Here is a 16,117-nt window from a genome sequence, read left to right as displayed (position 1 = left end):
CATGGCACAGACTGGTGACCACACACGCTGGGTACACCTCAGATGGGGAAGCACCCCGTGATTTGGGCCAAAGAAACTTAAAAACAGAAAAAACCCAAATGACCCCACGAGGAAACAGCAGAAACAGAGCCGCAGCTTGGGGAGCAGCCCACCCAGCACAGCACCCCGAAGGCACAGCCACGCAGAGGTGTCCCCAGCCCCAGCCGTGGGGACAGGAGCCAGCCCAGCCTGGGCATTAGGGAGGACCGGGACACTGCCAGCCACAGGTGAGGGTCTCCCCAGCCCCGGAGCCACAGCCTGCATCGCTGCATCCCCCTCCTCACTGGTTTGCAGCTCTGCAAGCACCTCCATGGAGACAGAGAGGCCAGCACTGAAGGGGCCAGCGCGGGCAGAGCCACACTGGGGGCTCCGGGCATCCCCCACCCTGAGCAGACAGGGGACAGAGGTCAGCCGGGGGCGGGGGGCTGGGGGGCGAGGCACCAACCCATCACCCCAGAAAACCTCTCCCAAAGGATGCGACCCCCGAGGGCCACGGACTGGACGTGGTGCATCAGGACCAGAATCACGCACGTCCCGATGGACCCGGATCGGAACCCTTCACATCCCGACGGATCCACCCTGATGGACCACACATGTTCAGACGGACTAGGGCAAGGCCCGTGCTGTGCTGATGGTCCAGAACCAGAACCACGCGTGTCCCCACGGACCATGGCCAGGCACATCCTGGTGCACCGCGCACGTCCTGCTGGACCAGGACCAGGAGAAGAACCAGGACCAGAACCAGGACCAGGCAGGTCCCCAGGGCCCAGCCACAGCACAGCCCTCAGGGGACCCGGCTGGGCGCAGGTGGTCCCGGATGGAGGAGCCGCCGCTGCGGGGGCAGCGCGGGACGGGCACGGACGGGGCCGGGCGGTGGTCGCGGGGTCCCGCAGGGCCGCCCCCAGACCCGCACTTACTCTTGAGGGCGGCGACCAGCGACTTCCCGTCCTTGATGAGCTCCTTGATGAACTTGTTGGTCTTGTCCAGCTCGGCCTCGTGGGAGCGCAGCCTCTCCCGGAACTGCGGACTGTCCAGGCAGCACTCGCTGAACTCCAGCGCCGGCAGCCCCATGCTGCCCGGCACGGCGGGGGAAAGCACGCAAAAATCCGGAGCAAACGCAAAGCGGAAGAGGTTTCAGGGCGAGGCGCGCAGCCGCCGGTGCGGGCGGGCGGCGGGAGCGCGGTGCCGGGCCGGGCCGAGCCGAGCCGAGCCGGGAGCGGGGCCGGGCGGAGCGGAGCGGAGCGGAGCGGCGGGAGCGGAGCCGCGCGGGGGCGGAGCCGGGACCGCCGCTCTGGGGCCTCCGCCCGCGCCGCCGCCGCGCCACGCCCCCACCCTCCGCCGGCCAATAGGAACGCGCCGCTGCCGCCTGACCACGCCCCCTCCGCCAGCTCGACCAATCGGCCGCGGGGGCGGGGCGGGCCCGTGCCCTACCCGCGGCTCCCGCACCTGGGCCGGCCCCGCCCGGGGCAGAGGCGGCTCCGCAGCGGCGGCCCCGGCCCGGCCCGGCCCGGCCCGGCCCGGCCCCGCCCCGCCCCGCCCCGCCTCTCCCCGCTCCGCTCCCTGACACCCTGTCCCGCTCCCCACCACCCTGCCCGGCCCCGCCGCTGGGAAGCCCGCGCCCGGCCTGCGGCAGCGCCGCTCCGGCCCGCCCCGCGCCCGGCCGGGCGGCGGTTCGCGCGTTTCTGGTCCCATGGCACATCTGTGCGGGAGATTATTGCCCGGGCTTAGTGGTGTGATCTGAGAGAATAAACCCGTAATCTCCTGGGAGGGCTGGATGTGGAAGCGGCAGCGGGAGAAGCCGGCACCAAAGATGAGCGGTGGGGCCCTGTGCCAGCGCTGTGTCCCCAAAAGAGCATCGTCCCACGGACGATGGCTGTCACCGCTTCCCTCCGGAGGTGATGGATGCCGTCACTGCTCCCTCCCCACAAACCGTGGCTATCGCCGCACACACAGCCCCGGTGCCTTCTCCCCGCAGCCCGCCTCCTTCAGGAACGCGCCAGGAATTTGGCCGGGGCGCAGCAGCTGGCTCGTCACCTCCTTCCCTGGGCTGGGAGCTCGCAGGAGCGAACTGCAGCCGCACAAGCCGGCTGCTCCCTCCCGGCGGGCCCTGCTGCCCGCCATCAGGTGCGCGGTGGCAACTGGTCTCCAGGAAAACGGGACGCACCGCACGGAGCTGAGCTTGCCTAGTCCCGGCTTAAACACCGGCACTGAGTGGAGAACCGAGCGCCCCAAGCCACCCCCGGCTGGGATACGCACGGACCGTGACCTCTCCGCCCAGCCTGTGACAGAGACACATTTGCGGATAATCCCCGAGCTGGAATTCGCCGTTTCCCCCCACCCCGCTCCCACCGGGCATTCCTGGCAGCTCAGCCGTGAAACGCCAGCGCACCGCAGCACGATGGTCCTGCACTAAACCCGGGCTCCAGCCCACGCCTGATGTTCAAAAGTTCATCCACCTGCGTTTGCCAGCGGGTGGGTGCGGGCACGGGAACCTGACACCAGCTCAACCTTTTGGCTCTGTTTTTTTGTTTTTTTTTTTTTTTTTTAATCCTCTAAAGCACGGTTCTCTCCATCCTCGCGCCAAAGCCTAATTCAGGCTGAGTCACCGCCTTCGAATATGGTTTGTGAGCCACGTTTTCTTGGATGAGGCCTCCTAATTATAAAAAAGGATGTAATACTAATTACATGCTTATCTAGTAGGCAGGATATAAAGTTTAATGAGCTGTCATTTGCGCCATATGCACACAGCCCCATAAAAGCATGAGATGTTATTATTTGGATTATGCTCCCTAATTCTACCCTGCACGAAGCCACAGGAACACTATTTTGGTTTTATCCTTCTCCATCACCATTGTTCGTATTTAACAGTGTTCCAGCATTTACTGCTAATAGAGGAGAACCTGTAACTTGATTTATAGGACACAGCCTTAGAGGATGTGAATATCTGGAGCTCGAAATTGAATTTTTTTCAGCACTTTTTTCAGAATCGCAGAAAATGATGATGCTCAGACTGACATTTTCTGATGAGGACAGAATCGAGGCCATACAAAGCTCTGCCACACATGAAGCACCACACATGCCACTGGAAGCGAGGCCTCAGGCAGGCAGTGAGAAATCTTCTCCCTTTTTCTGGCTTCTGGCCGGAGAAGACTCAAGACTCAAAACTCCTTGTGTTTGAGCTCCAAATGTGGGAGCAGAGCAGCAGGACCGGTGAGGAACAGTCATGGACAACTTCCAGCCCCATTTCCCTAGGACTGTGCATCCAAACTGCCAAAGAATATCACAGAATATCCTGAGTTGGGAGGGATCAACAGCAATCATTGAGCCCAGCAAGGGACACCCCAAAAATCCCACCACATTCCTGAGAACATTTATCACTGAAGGGAAAAATAAGCAGACTTCCACGTGCTCCTGCCTGTGGGTAACAACAGCTTGCATCCCTCTGTAATCCCTGCCATATTTGCCTGCTTTATTTTTTTAAGCAGCTGGGTTGTCTCACCCTAAGTGAGCCAGGTCAGCTGGACACCGTGCAGGGATCCAGCAGCACTGGACAGAAGCCTGGCCACTGAGAGCTCATCCCACTGGCCACAGCAGTCCTCCTCCTCCTCCTCCAGGAGCCTCTGCAGGGCTGTGCTCACACATCCTTCCCACAGAGGAAAGCTGTGGCTGCCCTAATCCCACACTCCCACCCCTGAGCCCTTGACAACACATTAGCACATTCTCCCTCACTCGCCAACCCACATCCCACAACTCACTCTGTTCAGGGAACATCTGCAGAAAAACTACTCCAGCATTAAAATAAAAAAATTTAAAAGAGCAGTTTCTACCTAGATTAGGTGACTCTGGATGAAATAACTGCTGGTGCAGGGGTGGGGGCTGCCACAGCCAAGCAGAAGGAAGAGGGAGATTGCCAGAGGGCAGGGATGGATGGGATATTGGGCAGGAATTGTTCCCTGAGAGTGGACAGCCCTGGCACAGGGTGCCCAGAGCAGCTGTGTCTGCCCCTGGATCCCTGGAAATGCCCAAGACCAGGTTGGACACTGGGGCTGGAGCAGCCTGGGACAGTGAAAAGTGTCTCTGTCCCTGGCAGGGGGTTAAAGCTGGGTGTTCTTTGAAGCCCTTTCCAGCACAAACCAGTCTGGGATTCCCTGACTGCAACAGCACCAGCTCAGATCAGCCCCAGCCCTCCCTGGGCATCAGCGTTACCTCTGGGTGGGTCACACAACCAGCTGGATTAAAACAGTTTGTTTGAAAAACAACAATTCTTCCCAGAGTGAGTTTTCAGCTGGATGAGCTCTCTCATCTGAGCACAGCATCTTCCCACCTCCACATTCCTGCCCATCCTCACCGCACTTGTCACTGGGTGTCCGTGACACATCCATTACTAACACGGCAGAAGGAGCCCCTTCTCCTCCGGGAAAGCTTTCTGCCAGTTAAGTTTAGCAATTAGGGAAAGCTGGAGTGACAGCAGGAGTGGGAGGTGAGGAGCCAGCCCCAATCCCCACATGGCAGCTCTGAGTCCCCACGTCAGCTCTGGGCAGCTCACGGCTCCATCGGAGAGGCTGGCTCTGAGCTCAGCACCCTCACAGGGACCCCGGACCTCGCTGGGGACCTAAATCCCTCATCCCATCACTGTCCTGCCTCGGGGATCTTGGAGCCTCCCTCCAAGAGCTGCCCAAGCCCCAGCAGCATTCCCAGCACTGTGAAAATCAGAAATGTGGTACAGGGGGAAGGATGGTGGAAAACCACCCAGTGCTCCAGGTCTCACAGCACCAGAGGCTTGGGCACTAATGCATTTCATTAAAGCCCAGGAGACAACAGCAGGCATTCCTGACTGCCAGAATGCAGGAGCTGTACCAGAGGTTTCTTGGAGTTGCCCTCAGGCAGCAATGTTCAAGGTCTATTTATTATGTGGCTGTATATCACACTCACATCTTCCCCACTCCCAGGACTCTTTTATTGGGCTAGACACAGACAAGGCATTGTATATGGCAAAAATAAAACAACCCTGTTGCAGATAATACATTAGACCATCACGATGAATCCCCTCGAGTTCCCTGTTGTAAACCAAAGGGCAACTATTGGCCTGTGGTACTGACAGCCCTCCAAGAGACCTGATCCTTGATCTGGGCCTTTCATTGGCTGTGAATACAACTCTAGGGCAGACACCGAGGGTTTCCCCTTCTCCCATGCTATCCTGGAATTGTGCTGTGGCTATATTCTTATTTGATACTTCTCCATGTGACTGCAGCAAGCAGCCACAGTGACACCTTCAGTGTGACAGTGCTCCCTCCACCGAGCACTCACGAGCTTTCCACATAACATGATTTCAGATATATATACATATATATATATTTTAGAGTGGAACAGTACTTTTCCTTACTGCGTTGCACCTCTCACAGTCACACATCAATTTCCACCTACTCAATTCCTTTTTTCCTTTCTGCAGCTCACTTTTCTCCTTGCAGTCACTCCTCCTGGCCCTCAGGCAGATTTGCAGGGGTGGGCAAGACTAGACAGGAGACTGGAAGAGCAGTGACACAGCTGAGCCTGTGCAGGGGGACAGATCCCCCCAAAATAAAAACAAAACTGGGCTGGGGTCTCTGCTCCCAAACCCTCTTCAGCTCCCAGCTCCCACTCCTTAACCTCCCATGATTTTTTGCAGTACTCATCATTAGCTGTGCTGCCAAGTCTGCCCAGACGCCGCAGATTTGGAACTGGTTTCCTGTTGAACAGAAATATCAATGCCATCTCCTGTTAGTCAGCCTGTGGTGCCACAACCATCTCCACATCCATCTCCTTCCAGGTCCCTGAACCCATGTTCACGCCCTGGGCCATGAGTTCCTCTCCCTGCAGAGAACACGTTTCTGCAACCGTGGCTGACGAGCCTCTCATCTGTTTTGGTTAACTGGCTTCACCTCCTGCCCGTGCCCTGCCACGCTCACACCCGCCCGGACATGCCCAGGTCCTGGCAGTGCTGCCTCTGCCAAGCCTGGCACGTGTCTCTCAGATCTGGGAGCCCAAGGAGAGCAGGAGTCTCCGGGACAAAGCCCCCAGGCCGTGCATCCCGGGGGAGCTGTCTCCAGGAGAGGACACCTCTCATCCCATTCCCTTTCATCTCCCTGACAGGTGTCAGAGCAGATAGAGCAGGACCCAGCTCCCAGTGCAGGAAGCACAGGGACGCTCCTCAGGCTTGACAGAGGTTCCTGGTGCTTGTGCTTTCAGCCAGTGGGGAAGGTTTATTTCCTTTGATTCTTGTTAAAAATAGAAGAAAACTTCTCAGTACTCTTCAGCTGAGGCACTGGACTGCTGTGTGTGCCCCTGACCCTTGAGCTGCCCTCAGCTTTGCTGGGCTGGTCCTGTCACACTGCATGGGTGGCACTTCGCCCAACTCTGTTGATTTTTGGCACAGTTCCCCAGAGTGCTGCTTGTCTTCCCCTTCCCCAATTTCTGAGACAGCTTACTTACATTTTTACTACTTCATTAAGATTTAAACTCCGCTCCAACACCTGTCCAGCTGCAAATGTCCCTCCTCCTGTCCAAATGTGCGAGTCCAACCCTGCCTGCTGACAGGACCCCAAACCAGGATCCTCCTCAGAGCACAGGGATGCTCACAATCCCCTGTGGCTTTTCCTAGCCTGATGTCAAGTTTGACTTTTGTTTCCAGGATGATCCTCACGGTGCTGGAGCCTGGCTGCTACTCTCAATGTCTGCTTTGTGTCCCCAGAATTCAGGGGTGGTATTGATGACCAGTGCTCAAAGGCACTCTGAGTGCCTTATGTTTTAGAATTGCCATGCTGGGGTCTGTGCTCACCCTGTTCTGGCCAGGAATGGGACAGACTAACCTAAAAAACAGAAACATTATTTTAAAGAGTAATGCCTCAGCAGGGGATTGCAGAGACTCAGTTTCTTGGCAGCACAAATCCTCGTTTGACTGGAGCCACAATGACCCTTCTCTGTGTCCCTTGGGAGCAGCATTCCCACTGTAAATGTTACCAGGGCTGTGCACACATGTGGGACAGAACAAAGCTCTGCATTATCACTGCTGTGGCAGCAGCAGCCAGGCTGTGTCACAGACCAGGAAGGCAGTGGCTGCAAGGTCACAGCTCCTGGAGACATGAGGGCTCTCAAGCACAAAGATGGGGGTGGGACATCACTGGGTCAGGCAGCTGGGGTGTCTGGAGGCATCTAGCACATTGAACATGATGCAGGAAGAGCAGGCAGAGGAACTGCATAGAACAGTATGGGTTGGAAGGGACCTTCCAAATCACCCAGTTCCAACTACGGGCAGGGACAACTCCCACAGGACCAGGCTGCTGTCCTTGAACACTTCCAGGGACGGGGCAGCCACGACTCTGCTGTTTGCACACATGTATTTGTATATTTAGTTACCTTCCAGGCAAAGACAGTGTCAGTGGTGCTGAAGATCACTGTCCCCTTGCTTGTGGTCCAGGTTACATCTCATCCTGAGAGGAGGGTGGGATCCAGCATCATCATTCCCTTCATCCCTGACCTTCCACTGTGCTGTCCAAAAGCTTCACCAATCCTTTTCCATCCAGGCATCACTGGCACAAGGATTCTGCAGGACAGGGTGGTGGATATTCAGCAGTGAGGGGAAGAATGGAATGTACTCCCTGTGACTGCCAGAGAAGTGGCAAAAGAAATATCCCCACAGACCCTCAGGGAAGTCCTAAAAGACAGAAATACAGAAGTAATACATAAGTAAGAAGAGCTTCAAGCTTAGGATTTTTTGGGTGAATTCCTTAAGTGGGGGAGAGACAATACAGAAAACCCAAAACATATCACTGTGATGGAAACATTTTTGAAAAAAGAGCTGGACATAGATGTTCTCTAAATTCCCTGGGAGGCAAAAAAAAAAGGCCTGACAGGTGCATTTTGGGCAGTGACAAGGCACCAAGCAGCTGGCCAAGCTACAGTTAAACACACAAAATCAGAAACAAGCTCTCAATTAAATGGAAAAGTGAAATTAGTCACGCCCCTGGGAGTCACTGCAGCGCAGGAAGCTGAAATGGAAAAGTGAAGGAACCAAGGGCTACAAAATCATCAGTGATATCTATGGAAGAAGTATTTAAATAACAGGGTTAATTATAAAGATGACAAAGTTTCATTGTCAGGAAAGGCTAAACAGTCTGCCTATTCTTACTCTCCTTTTTGGGAGAAATACAAAATCTCCTCAAAGACCCAGCCAAGCAGCTGCCACTCATTTCCTCTTCAAACATAAAAGATCATCCTCTCTCCATGTTCTACAGGGGAGCTTTGCTCTTGTAATTCTCCATGTATAAACACTCTCACAGGTGTGACACAGGAGGTTGTGGGGAGGAGAGGGGGCACCAGGCAGAGGAGCAGGACCCCAGGGAGCTGGGGGTGTAAGAATGCCTCATCCCATTCCAGAAAAACTCACTTGTGTCCCTGGAGATGGAACAGCAGCAGGCAGCACCCAGAGGTGTAACCTGCACCAAGCACAAAGCCAAGGCAGGAAAGGTTTGGCCACCCCCTGCATCAGGCACCCACACATCCCATCCCAGTGCACACCTTCCCCTGCACGGGAGCTGCAGGCAAGTCCCAGAGCCTGCAGGGAGGATTCCAGCAGGCACCAGTGCTCCCAGACCAGTGGAACCAGTACAGCTGCCCCAGGCAGGGGCTCTGCAAAACTCCCCCAGAAGCTGGAGGTGGCCAGAGCAGAGCATTTATAGCCCACTGCATGCTGGATCCCATCAGCACTGACACCCTGCTACTGCTCCCTCTCCCAGCAGCACCTGTGAGAGAGAGTCCTTCCCTTCCAGAGAGCACCTGGAAGCCCAGAGACACAGAAGGGATTCAGGAACATATTCCAACCCCTCACCACGGGCAGGGACACCTTCTACTATCCCAGGGTGCTCCAAGCCCTGTCCAGCCTGGCCTTGGACACTTCCAGGGGTCCAGGGGCAGCAACAGCTTCTCTGCGCCAGGGCCTCAGCACCTGCATCATAAAAAGTTTCAAGGACAACCCATCCCTAAAGATTCCTGTGCCTAAGGAGGCAGGATCCGTGCCAGGGCAGATGGGGGCTGCTTCACCCACTGGAGGGGTGTGAAGCCATCTGAAACCTCCAAGCACTGAAGTGGGGTTTTATTATCACAAGACAATTCCAAGGAGAGGAATGTTTTCCTAAAATTTGTATAACCACTGGAAAAATGTCACAAACCACTGTGAAATTGAGCTGAAGCAGTGTTTCCAGGAATTAGAACCAGAAGTTCCCAAACCAAACTGTAGTTTCCTTTTTGGAGGGGCTCCAGAGATGTCTGCTGTGCATTAGTCCTGGTACGACCCGTACAAGGGATGTAAGCACTGCCTCTCCCTGTGTAAATAGTAATTTCCTCCTGGTGCTGCTCAGCCCTCACTGTTCCCTCTTTTTCTGTCTCTGCTCCTGGAATCTGGATGGAGATTTTCCTCTCCCCAGCACCCAGAGACCAGCCCTACACACGAGCCACTTTACAGCAACTCCCTACTGCTGGTTTCAGTGCAAATCGTTTTAATTCTCATAATTAGGCCAGGCCACAGCCTTTCCTGCATAAAAATATCTTCAAACAGCTTCTCGAAATTCCTGTGGAAATCCCCATAACTATCCCAGCCGTGCCCGGAAGCCCAGACAAAGGATTTGTTCCTGGGGCTGGGGTCCAGGAGCCAGTCCCTGTCCCCCTGCCTGACCCTGCAGCCCCTGGTGTCACCATACTCTGTGCCCGTGTGGCCTCTGCCCGTCCTTGGCTCTGCACGTCGCTTGTCCCCCGCTCTGAGCTGTCAGAGGAAGACAGGGAACGGTGGCAGAGCAATGGGGTGACCTGCAAGAGGGTGACCAAAGAGCTGGGTACAGTGGGGACATCCCTGGAGGGCTGAGCCAGCCCTGGAGGAGCTGGAAGAGCAGGAACAGAGAGGCTGCAGGCTTCCTGATTTACGGGAAAAGGGAAGAAAAACCAGAAAATGCATTTACATCTTTTTTTTCAGTTAATGATTATAAGAAGAAAAACGAGGAGCTGCCCGGCAGGGAGCCGTGCCTGCCTGTCCGTGTGTCTGGCAGCCCACACCGGGCAGTGCGGCTGTAGCTTTGAATTCAGGGAAGTTTTGTCCCGTGCAGAGGCGGCTCCTTCCAGCCGAGAGCATCAGAGGCTGGAGCTCTGCTTCCCTGCTCCACATCCCGCAGAGCCTCGGGGACAGCAGGGACCGCACCGATACACGGAGGTGCAAACTCCCCCCAGGACCGGCTTTACCTGCAGCCCCAGGGGCTGTGGGGTTCAGCAGCCCCCGAGGAGCTCCGGGCAGTGGGACACAGCCCCTGGAAACATCAGGTGGCGTCAAATATTGACAAATATTTCATTGTGAAGGCAAACACGGTTGTGAAGGGTGCGGAGATCGCAGCGCTCAGGTGTGTGACATCTCTCGACGGAGCGGAGCCCTCCGAGCAGGGAGATGAGGATGGACAGCGATGAAGGCATGGCCAGGTCCTCCCCTGAGCCCCTTGTCCCGTGTCACAGCACATCACCGAGCCAGGACACTTACCTGTCCCCATCATCACCGCCGTGCCGAGCACAAGGGGACAGGAGCTGCACGTGGGAGCAGCAGAACAAAATTATCCTCATCCTCTCCGTTATTTTCCAGGGCCGTATTTCATCTGCTCAAGGGTGTGGTGTGAGGTGTCCTGGAGGCGCTGGGTCCCCCCCGCACACGCAGCCCCCGGGGCAGGCACAGACCCAGCCCTCGCACTCACCTCGCTGAGCAAAACCAGCCGGGGCACTGCTCCGTGTTTGCTTTCACTGCGCTGCTGGCAGAGGACGTGCCCTTGAAACGTGCAGATAAGATACTGATGATGGGGAGCAATTCCGTCTGCTATTAAAAACATCCAGCGCCTGCGGAGCTCCTCATCTGATACCTGCTGCAAGGGCACCTGGGCACCGCGGCATCCTCGGCAGGTCCCGGGGCACTGTCCCCGAACCGAGCACTGTCCCCTAAATGAGCACTGTCCCTGAACCGGGTACTTCTCCTTGCTGAACACTGTGGCACTTCCAGGTGGTCCCGAGGTGCTCCAGCCACCAGAGCAGCCCCAGGGATGCCACGGGCACCCCTGTGCCCTGCTGAGTGCCAGCTTGCCAGCACTGAAATGGCCATCCCCTCACAGCACTGTCCTCTCCAATCCAACTTCTCAGTGGTCCCTTTCCCTACAAAGCTGTCCCCAAACACAGTCCCAATGTCCTGAACAGGTCTAGTCCTGTTCATTCCCCTCCTGTTCTTGTCCCTTTGCTGTCCCCATCCCTTGCAGATGCAGGAGGGCCAAGGGCTGAGCTGATCTCAAGTCTGTTTATATTCATGTGGCTTCTGAGATTTGGTTTGGAAAACCATTAAAATATATTATTTACTGTACAATTAAATATTTGTTTCCTAGTGAGTTGGACTTGGGTGAACTGTAGTTTCTACAATACCCTTTAAGCACGACTTACACTCTTCGTCATTGCCTTCCTTTTTGTACCTTTAATTCCCTCACTTCTTGTGCCTTTATCAGCTGCAGGGAGGTTTTTTACATAGTAAAAATTAAACAAAAGAAGTGAAAATAACAACCCCAACATTTTAAAAATTACTTTCAAATCAGCTTCATCTCTCACTTACTTTCTCTGTGGGAAGTGCAGCAGCCAACCAAATGCAAAATATTTTTTAATTACTCAGGCGTACTTCCCCTGCTCATGCATCAGCCTGGGCACCCAATTAGAGCGTTTAGAATGGTGGTGACAGTGCTGTGACATACCCGAGCAGGCTGTCGCAGCCTGTGCCTGCAGATTATCTGCCTCACCAGCACTTCCCAGGGTGCTGTGCTTAGCTCTGGTGGCTGCTGTTCCCAGGCTGGGTTTGTGCCTGGCACTCCCGTGTCCCCAGCAGGGTGGCACACTGTTCCACGGGAGCGGGACCAGCTCAGTGTTTCTGTCAGGTTGCCCACGTTTGATCCACGGTGTGATTTGTGGGAATGTCCTGTGCGGGGCCAGGAGCTGGACTCGATGATTCTTATGAGTCCCTTCCAGCTCAGACTCTTCCATGATGCTCTGATTAGGTGACTCCTAATTTTTCTGGTTTTTGGACACACATCTCTTAAACCCAGCTCAGTGTAGATACCCAAATGATTTCCCTCACTTTTTCTGGAAGCAGGCAAGTTTCCCATTCCTTTGGCATTTCCCAGTCAGACTCTGACCTCTCCCTTTCTGTCTCCCTGTGCAGCCGAGGCCACGGCACAGCCAGACCCCAGCCAGGCCAGCCACCCCCTGCCCTGCACAGCCCCACACTCAGGCCAGGACAAGGCCAAGCTGCAATTTTCCGGGTTAATTGCCAGGATGCCATTGCAGGGGAGAGACAGAGATTCTTTTGTGCCAGCTCCAAGTGCCTCTGTTCCAGGAGAACGGCTCATAACCGACCTTGCTTTGTGTGCCCAGCCCTAGCTTGACACTGTTTGCACAAGTAGCTGGGCTGACAAAGCCAAAATCAGGAATTCTTGGAGATTTTGGACAGTGAGATATCTCCTGGAGCAGCCCTCAGACACAGTAGCCCCAGTTCTGTTCTCCTTATGGGTTCAGGTCAGAAAACCCAGTGCTGCAACGAGCAGAGCTGAATTCCTGAGTGAGCCACCACGGCGTCCTGGGCTGCCCTCCCTCACCCAGAGGGATCAGAAACATTCTGAGGCAGCAAGGTCCAGCAAGATCCACCATTGGCACACAGGGAGAGCTGGGATCCTCCAAGTCCATCAGTCCATCCATCCTGGGTCCAGTCAGGTCTGGCCCTGCAGCACCAGCACCCGCAGTCCTGCCAGCAGTGCCAGAGCACAGCCTCCTCCTGCTTGTGCCAAAACGAGGAGAGAAATGCCTGTGACTGTTGTCAGGCACATGAGAAATGAAATGAAATCCAGAGAGTGCCCAGCCCAGCACAGGGAGCAGCTGGAACAGCCCTGAGGGGATGTTCATGGATGAGACTTTGCCACCTTTCCTTCAGAGCCACCAGTGCTGACGACAGACACTGCTCGGAGCCTTTTCCCTCCCGGGTGGGAAGGAAGATGCCTTGGCTTGGCTTCCAGGGAAGTGGGGCAGCTACAAAAGCTGTGGAAACCACACAACAGTCAGAGGAAAGAGGGAAGTGATGCTGATGAGCAGATACTGGCTCCAGGCCACACCTTGGGTGGGAGCTGGGAACGACAGCAGCTATGGCAAAGGAGCAGCAGGCGATGCAGAACATCCTGAATTCCCTGGCTGGAAGCAGCTCCCAAGGTCAGAAAGGTTAAAAGCAGCCAGAGATGGATAACCTGAGCCTGAGGAACCTCCTGGGCTCTCTGTGTTTTGATATTTATATATATATTTATATATATATATATATATATATATATATTTATATATATATATATATATTTATATATTTTTTTTATATATATATTTGTATTTATATGTAAGTGGCACAGGGTGCCCAGAGCAGCTGGGGCTGCCCCTGGATCCCTGGAAGTGTCCAAGGCCAGGTTGGGCAGGGCTTGGAGCAGCCTGGAACAGTGTGAGCTGTCCCTGCCCATGGCAGGGCTTTAAGGTTTCTTCCAATCCAAACCATTCCATGAGTCCATGGTTCTGTGTTTGATAAGTTTTGGAAGACTGTGATGAGGGAAAAGCAAACATGCTCCTGGGATCTCAGCAGCTCTTGGGAAAAACTGTGTGGATTGATGCTGGTCATGATGGAGCAGGACCTGCAGGGAGAAAACATCACTGGGAAGCAGGGGAGCAGGACAAATGGATTCTGTCAAGCTAACTTGATCTGTTTTTAGACAAAACTGTAATTAAGTCAGTGCTTGATAACAGCAGGACTTTTAAGGTAATGGGGCTTCTGTTACATATCTAAATGCAACGTGGCACATATTAAATGAATCAGGAGATGTCTGTTTTCCCTGGAATGTAATTACAGAAGAGGCCTCGTTTGGTCAGGGTATCCAAGAGAGCCCTTTGGGAGGCTGCTCTTGACTCGGAGTGAATGCCCAGCCAAGTAAACAGCGCTGGGCTCAGGGTCTCCGGTCATTTGTTAAAATACAAAAGCTGGGAGTCATTCCTCAGGAGGGGCTGCTCCCTCCTGGGAAACAGGGACTGGGAAACACCAAAGGGATCCTGGAGAAGGAGCCAGGATGGAGAGTCACATTCGAGATGACAGCAAAGACAAACAGAATCCCTGTCCTGTGTCTGCCTGGCCGAGTGACAGGTTCTGGCAGAGATCAGGGAGGGCAGGAGGATTTAATGAGGCCCAGGCTCCTGCCTGGCAACCAAGGGCAGAGCCCTGACCCCACCCATGGCCCTACAGGAACAGAACCCACACCTGGGCCAGCTTCAGTGGCTTTTGGGAGTCCCCAGAGGTGTCCTGGACCACCAGATGTTCACTTGGGGTGACACCAGCTGTGCACAGGGACAGCTGTAACCCGCTGCCACAGGCTCAGAGCAGCCAGCTCTGCTTCCACCCAGATGTGCTCCAGCTGTGGATGCTGCACCCACACCTGCGCGGGCCTCAGATGCCCGGTGGCAGCCAGATGTGCTACAGCCCTGTCTCCAGCTGTGCTCCCTGGCAGGGCCATGGCCCCTCCTTTGCCCTCTGCCTCCTGTTGTGCCCGCCCCGTCCAGCTGTGCCCTCCCCGTCCAGTTGTGCCCGCCCCGTCCAGCTGTGCCCTCCCCATCCAGCTGTGCCCAGCTGTGCCTGCTGCGGTTCCGCGCTGCCCTCTGGCGGTCCCGGAGCCTCCCTGCGCCTCCATCTCCTGCGGGATTCTCCCAGCTCATTATTTTATTAACAATTTCTTCCATTAAAACCTCTGTTACCTTTATAAAGTGACTTTTTCCTCCTTCGTCAAGGACTGTTGAAGGGAAAAGTGGCTTCGTAGGAGTTCCTGGTTCCCAAAATTCACCTTGTTATGATGAACACCCTAACTAGGAGAGACTGCACCAGGAAAGCTTTGGTCCTGGTAAGAGTCCCTGAAAAAGAGAGCACTTAGTGACAGAGATCAGTTCCTTATTTCACATAAAATTCACTAATGGGAAGCAGGAATAAGAAAATAATTAAATAAGTCTTTAATAAAAATAATACCATTTAATGTATTAAATACATATTTAATCGACGTGCAATGTATTTGTCGTACACTTCATATACAGATTTTTTTTATATATAAAGACTCTGAAATAGGCTGAAAAAATAAGTGTCATCTGTCTTTTGGAGCTGAATTTTTCACATCTGCAGCACACCTCTGGAATGACCCATTTCTCTGCAACCCAAATCACACCCACCCCTGATTGAAGTCTCACCTGCTGGGTCCTGTCCTTCACCTGTCCCCTGCTGCCACATGTCACCTTCCCCTGGTGTTTTGCAGTCAGTGCCAAACCAGCTTCTCCCAGACCTGAACTGGGGAGACTGGGCTGAGGGAAATTCAGGTTTCCCTGAATTTATCACAGGGATCTTTAATGAGTTTTAATCATGCAAAGGCAAAATTCAAGCACCCGTTGCTCCCACCGCCCACCCTGAAAGGGCTCGATGTGTCCTCAGAGCCACACATGGGGACAGCCACACTCGGTGTCACATCTCTGACCGTGCTCTGCCGCACTTCTGCACCCCCCGAGCCACAGAGCCAGGCTGCCCTTCCCCAGTGCCCCACTGGCCCCTTCAGCTTTCATCCTTCAACACAAACAGGGTAAAAATTGCCATCCTGACAGCACTGTGGCATCGGGGTGCCCCAAGGATGTCCTCAGATGAGACTCCCAGCAGGCGTGGGCAGGATGGACTCCTGTACATGGAGTGGAGGGGCCCGCAGAGCTCCCCGGCTCCCCATGGCCCTGCCTGTCCCCTCCTGTCCCTTCTCCTGTCCCCTCCTGTCCCTCTCCTCCCTGGTGGCATCAGGGGGTTGATGGCAGTGCACACAGCCGGGGCTCGCCGCGGTTCATTCCAAGGCTGCTGCACGCTCCGAACATATTTTTAATGTATTTATCTCCTGCCAGCTTCCTGCCAGGCTGGTCCGGAGGGGAAACGGGCACGAAGAGGGGAATGGTG

At 54.9% G+C, this 16,117-nt stretch overlaps 1 protein-coding gene across 2 annotated transcripts in view; it reads right to left on the bottom strand.

Annotated features, from left to right (window-relative positions):
- The window catches only part of ARHGAP26 (Rho GTPase activating protein 26), a 104,354-nt gene extending 103,128 nt beyond the window's left edge, over positions 1-1,226 (bottom strand). For both annotated transcript variants that reach the window (XM_062501958.1, XM_062501959.1), the window contains exon 1: positions 957-1,226. In XM_062501958.1, the coding sequence (XP_062357942.1) occupies positions 957-1,110 (154 nt within the window). In that variant the 5' untranslated portion in view covers positions 1,111-1,226. The remainder of the gene's footprint in view (positions 1-956) is intronic.
- Positions 1,227-16,117: the final 14,891 nt, after the last annotated feature.

The sequence above is a fragment of the Cinclus cinclus genome, chromosome 14, assembly GCF_963662255.1.
Source record: "Cinclus cinclus chromosome 14, bCinCin1.1, whole genome shotgun sequence".
NCBI classification, from domain to species: domain Eukaryota; kingdom Metazoa; phylum Chordata; class Aves; order Passeriformes; family Cinclidae; genus Cinclus; species Cinclus cinclus.
This window is presented reverse-complemented; position numbering and strand designations above follow the sequence as displayed.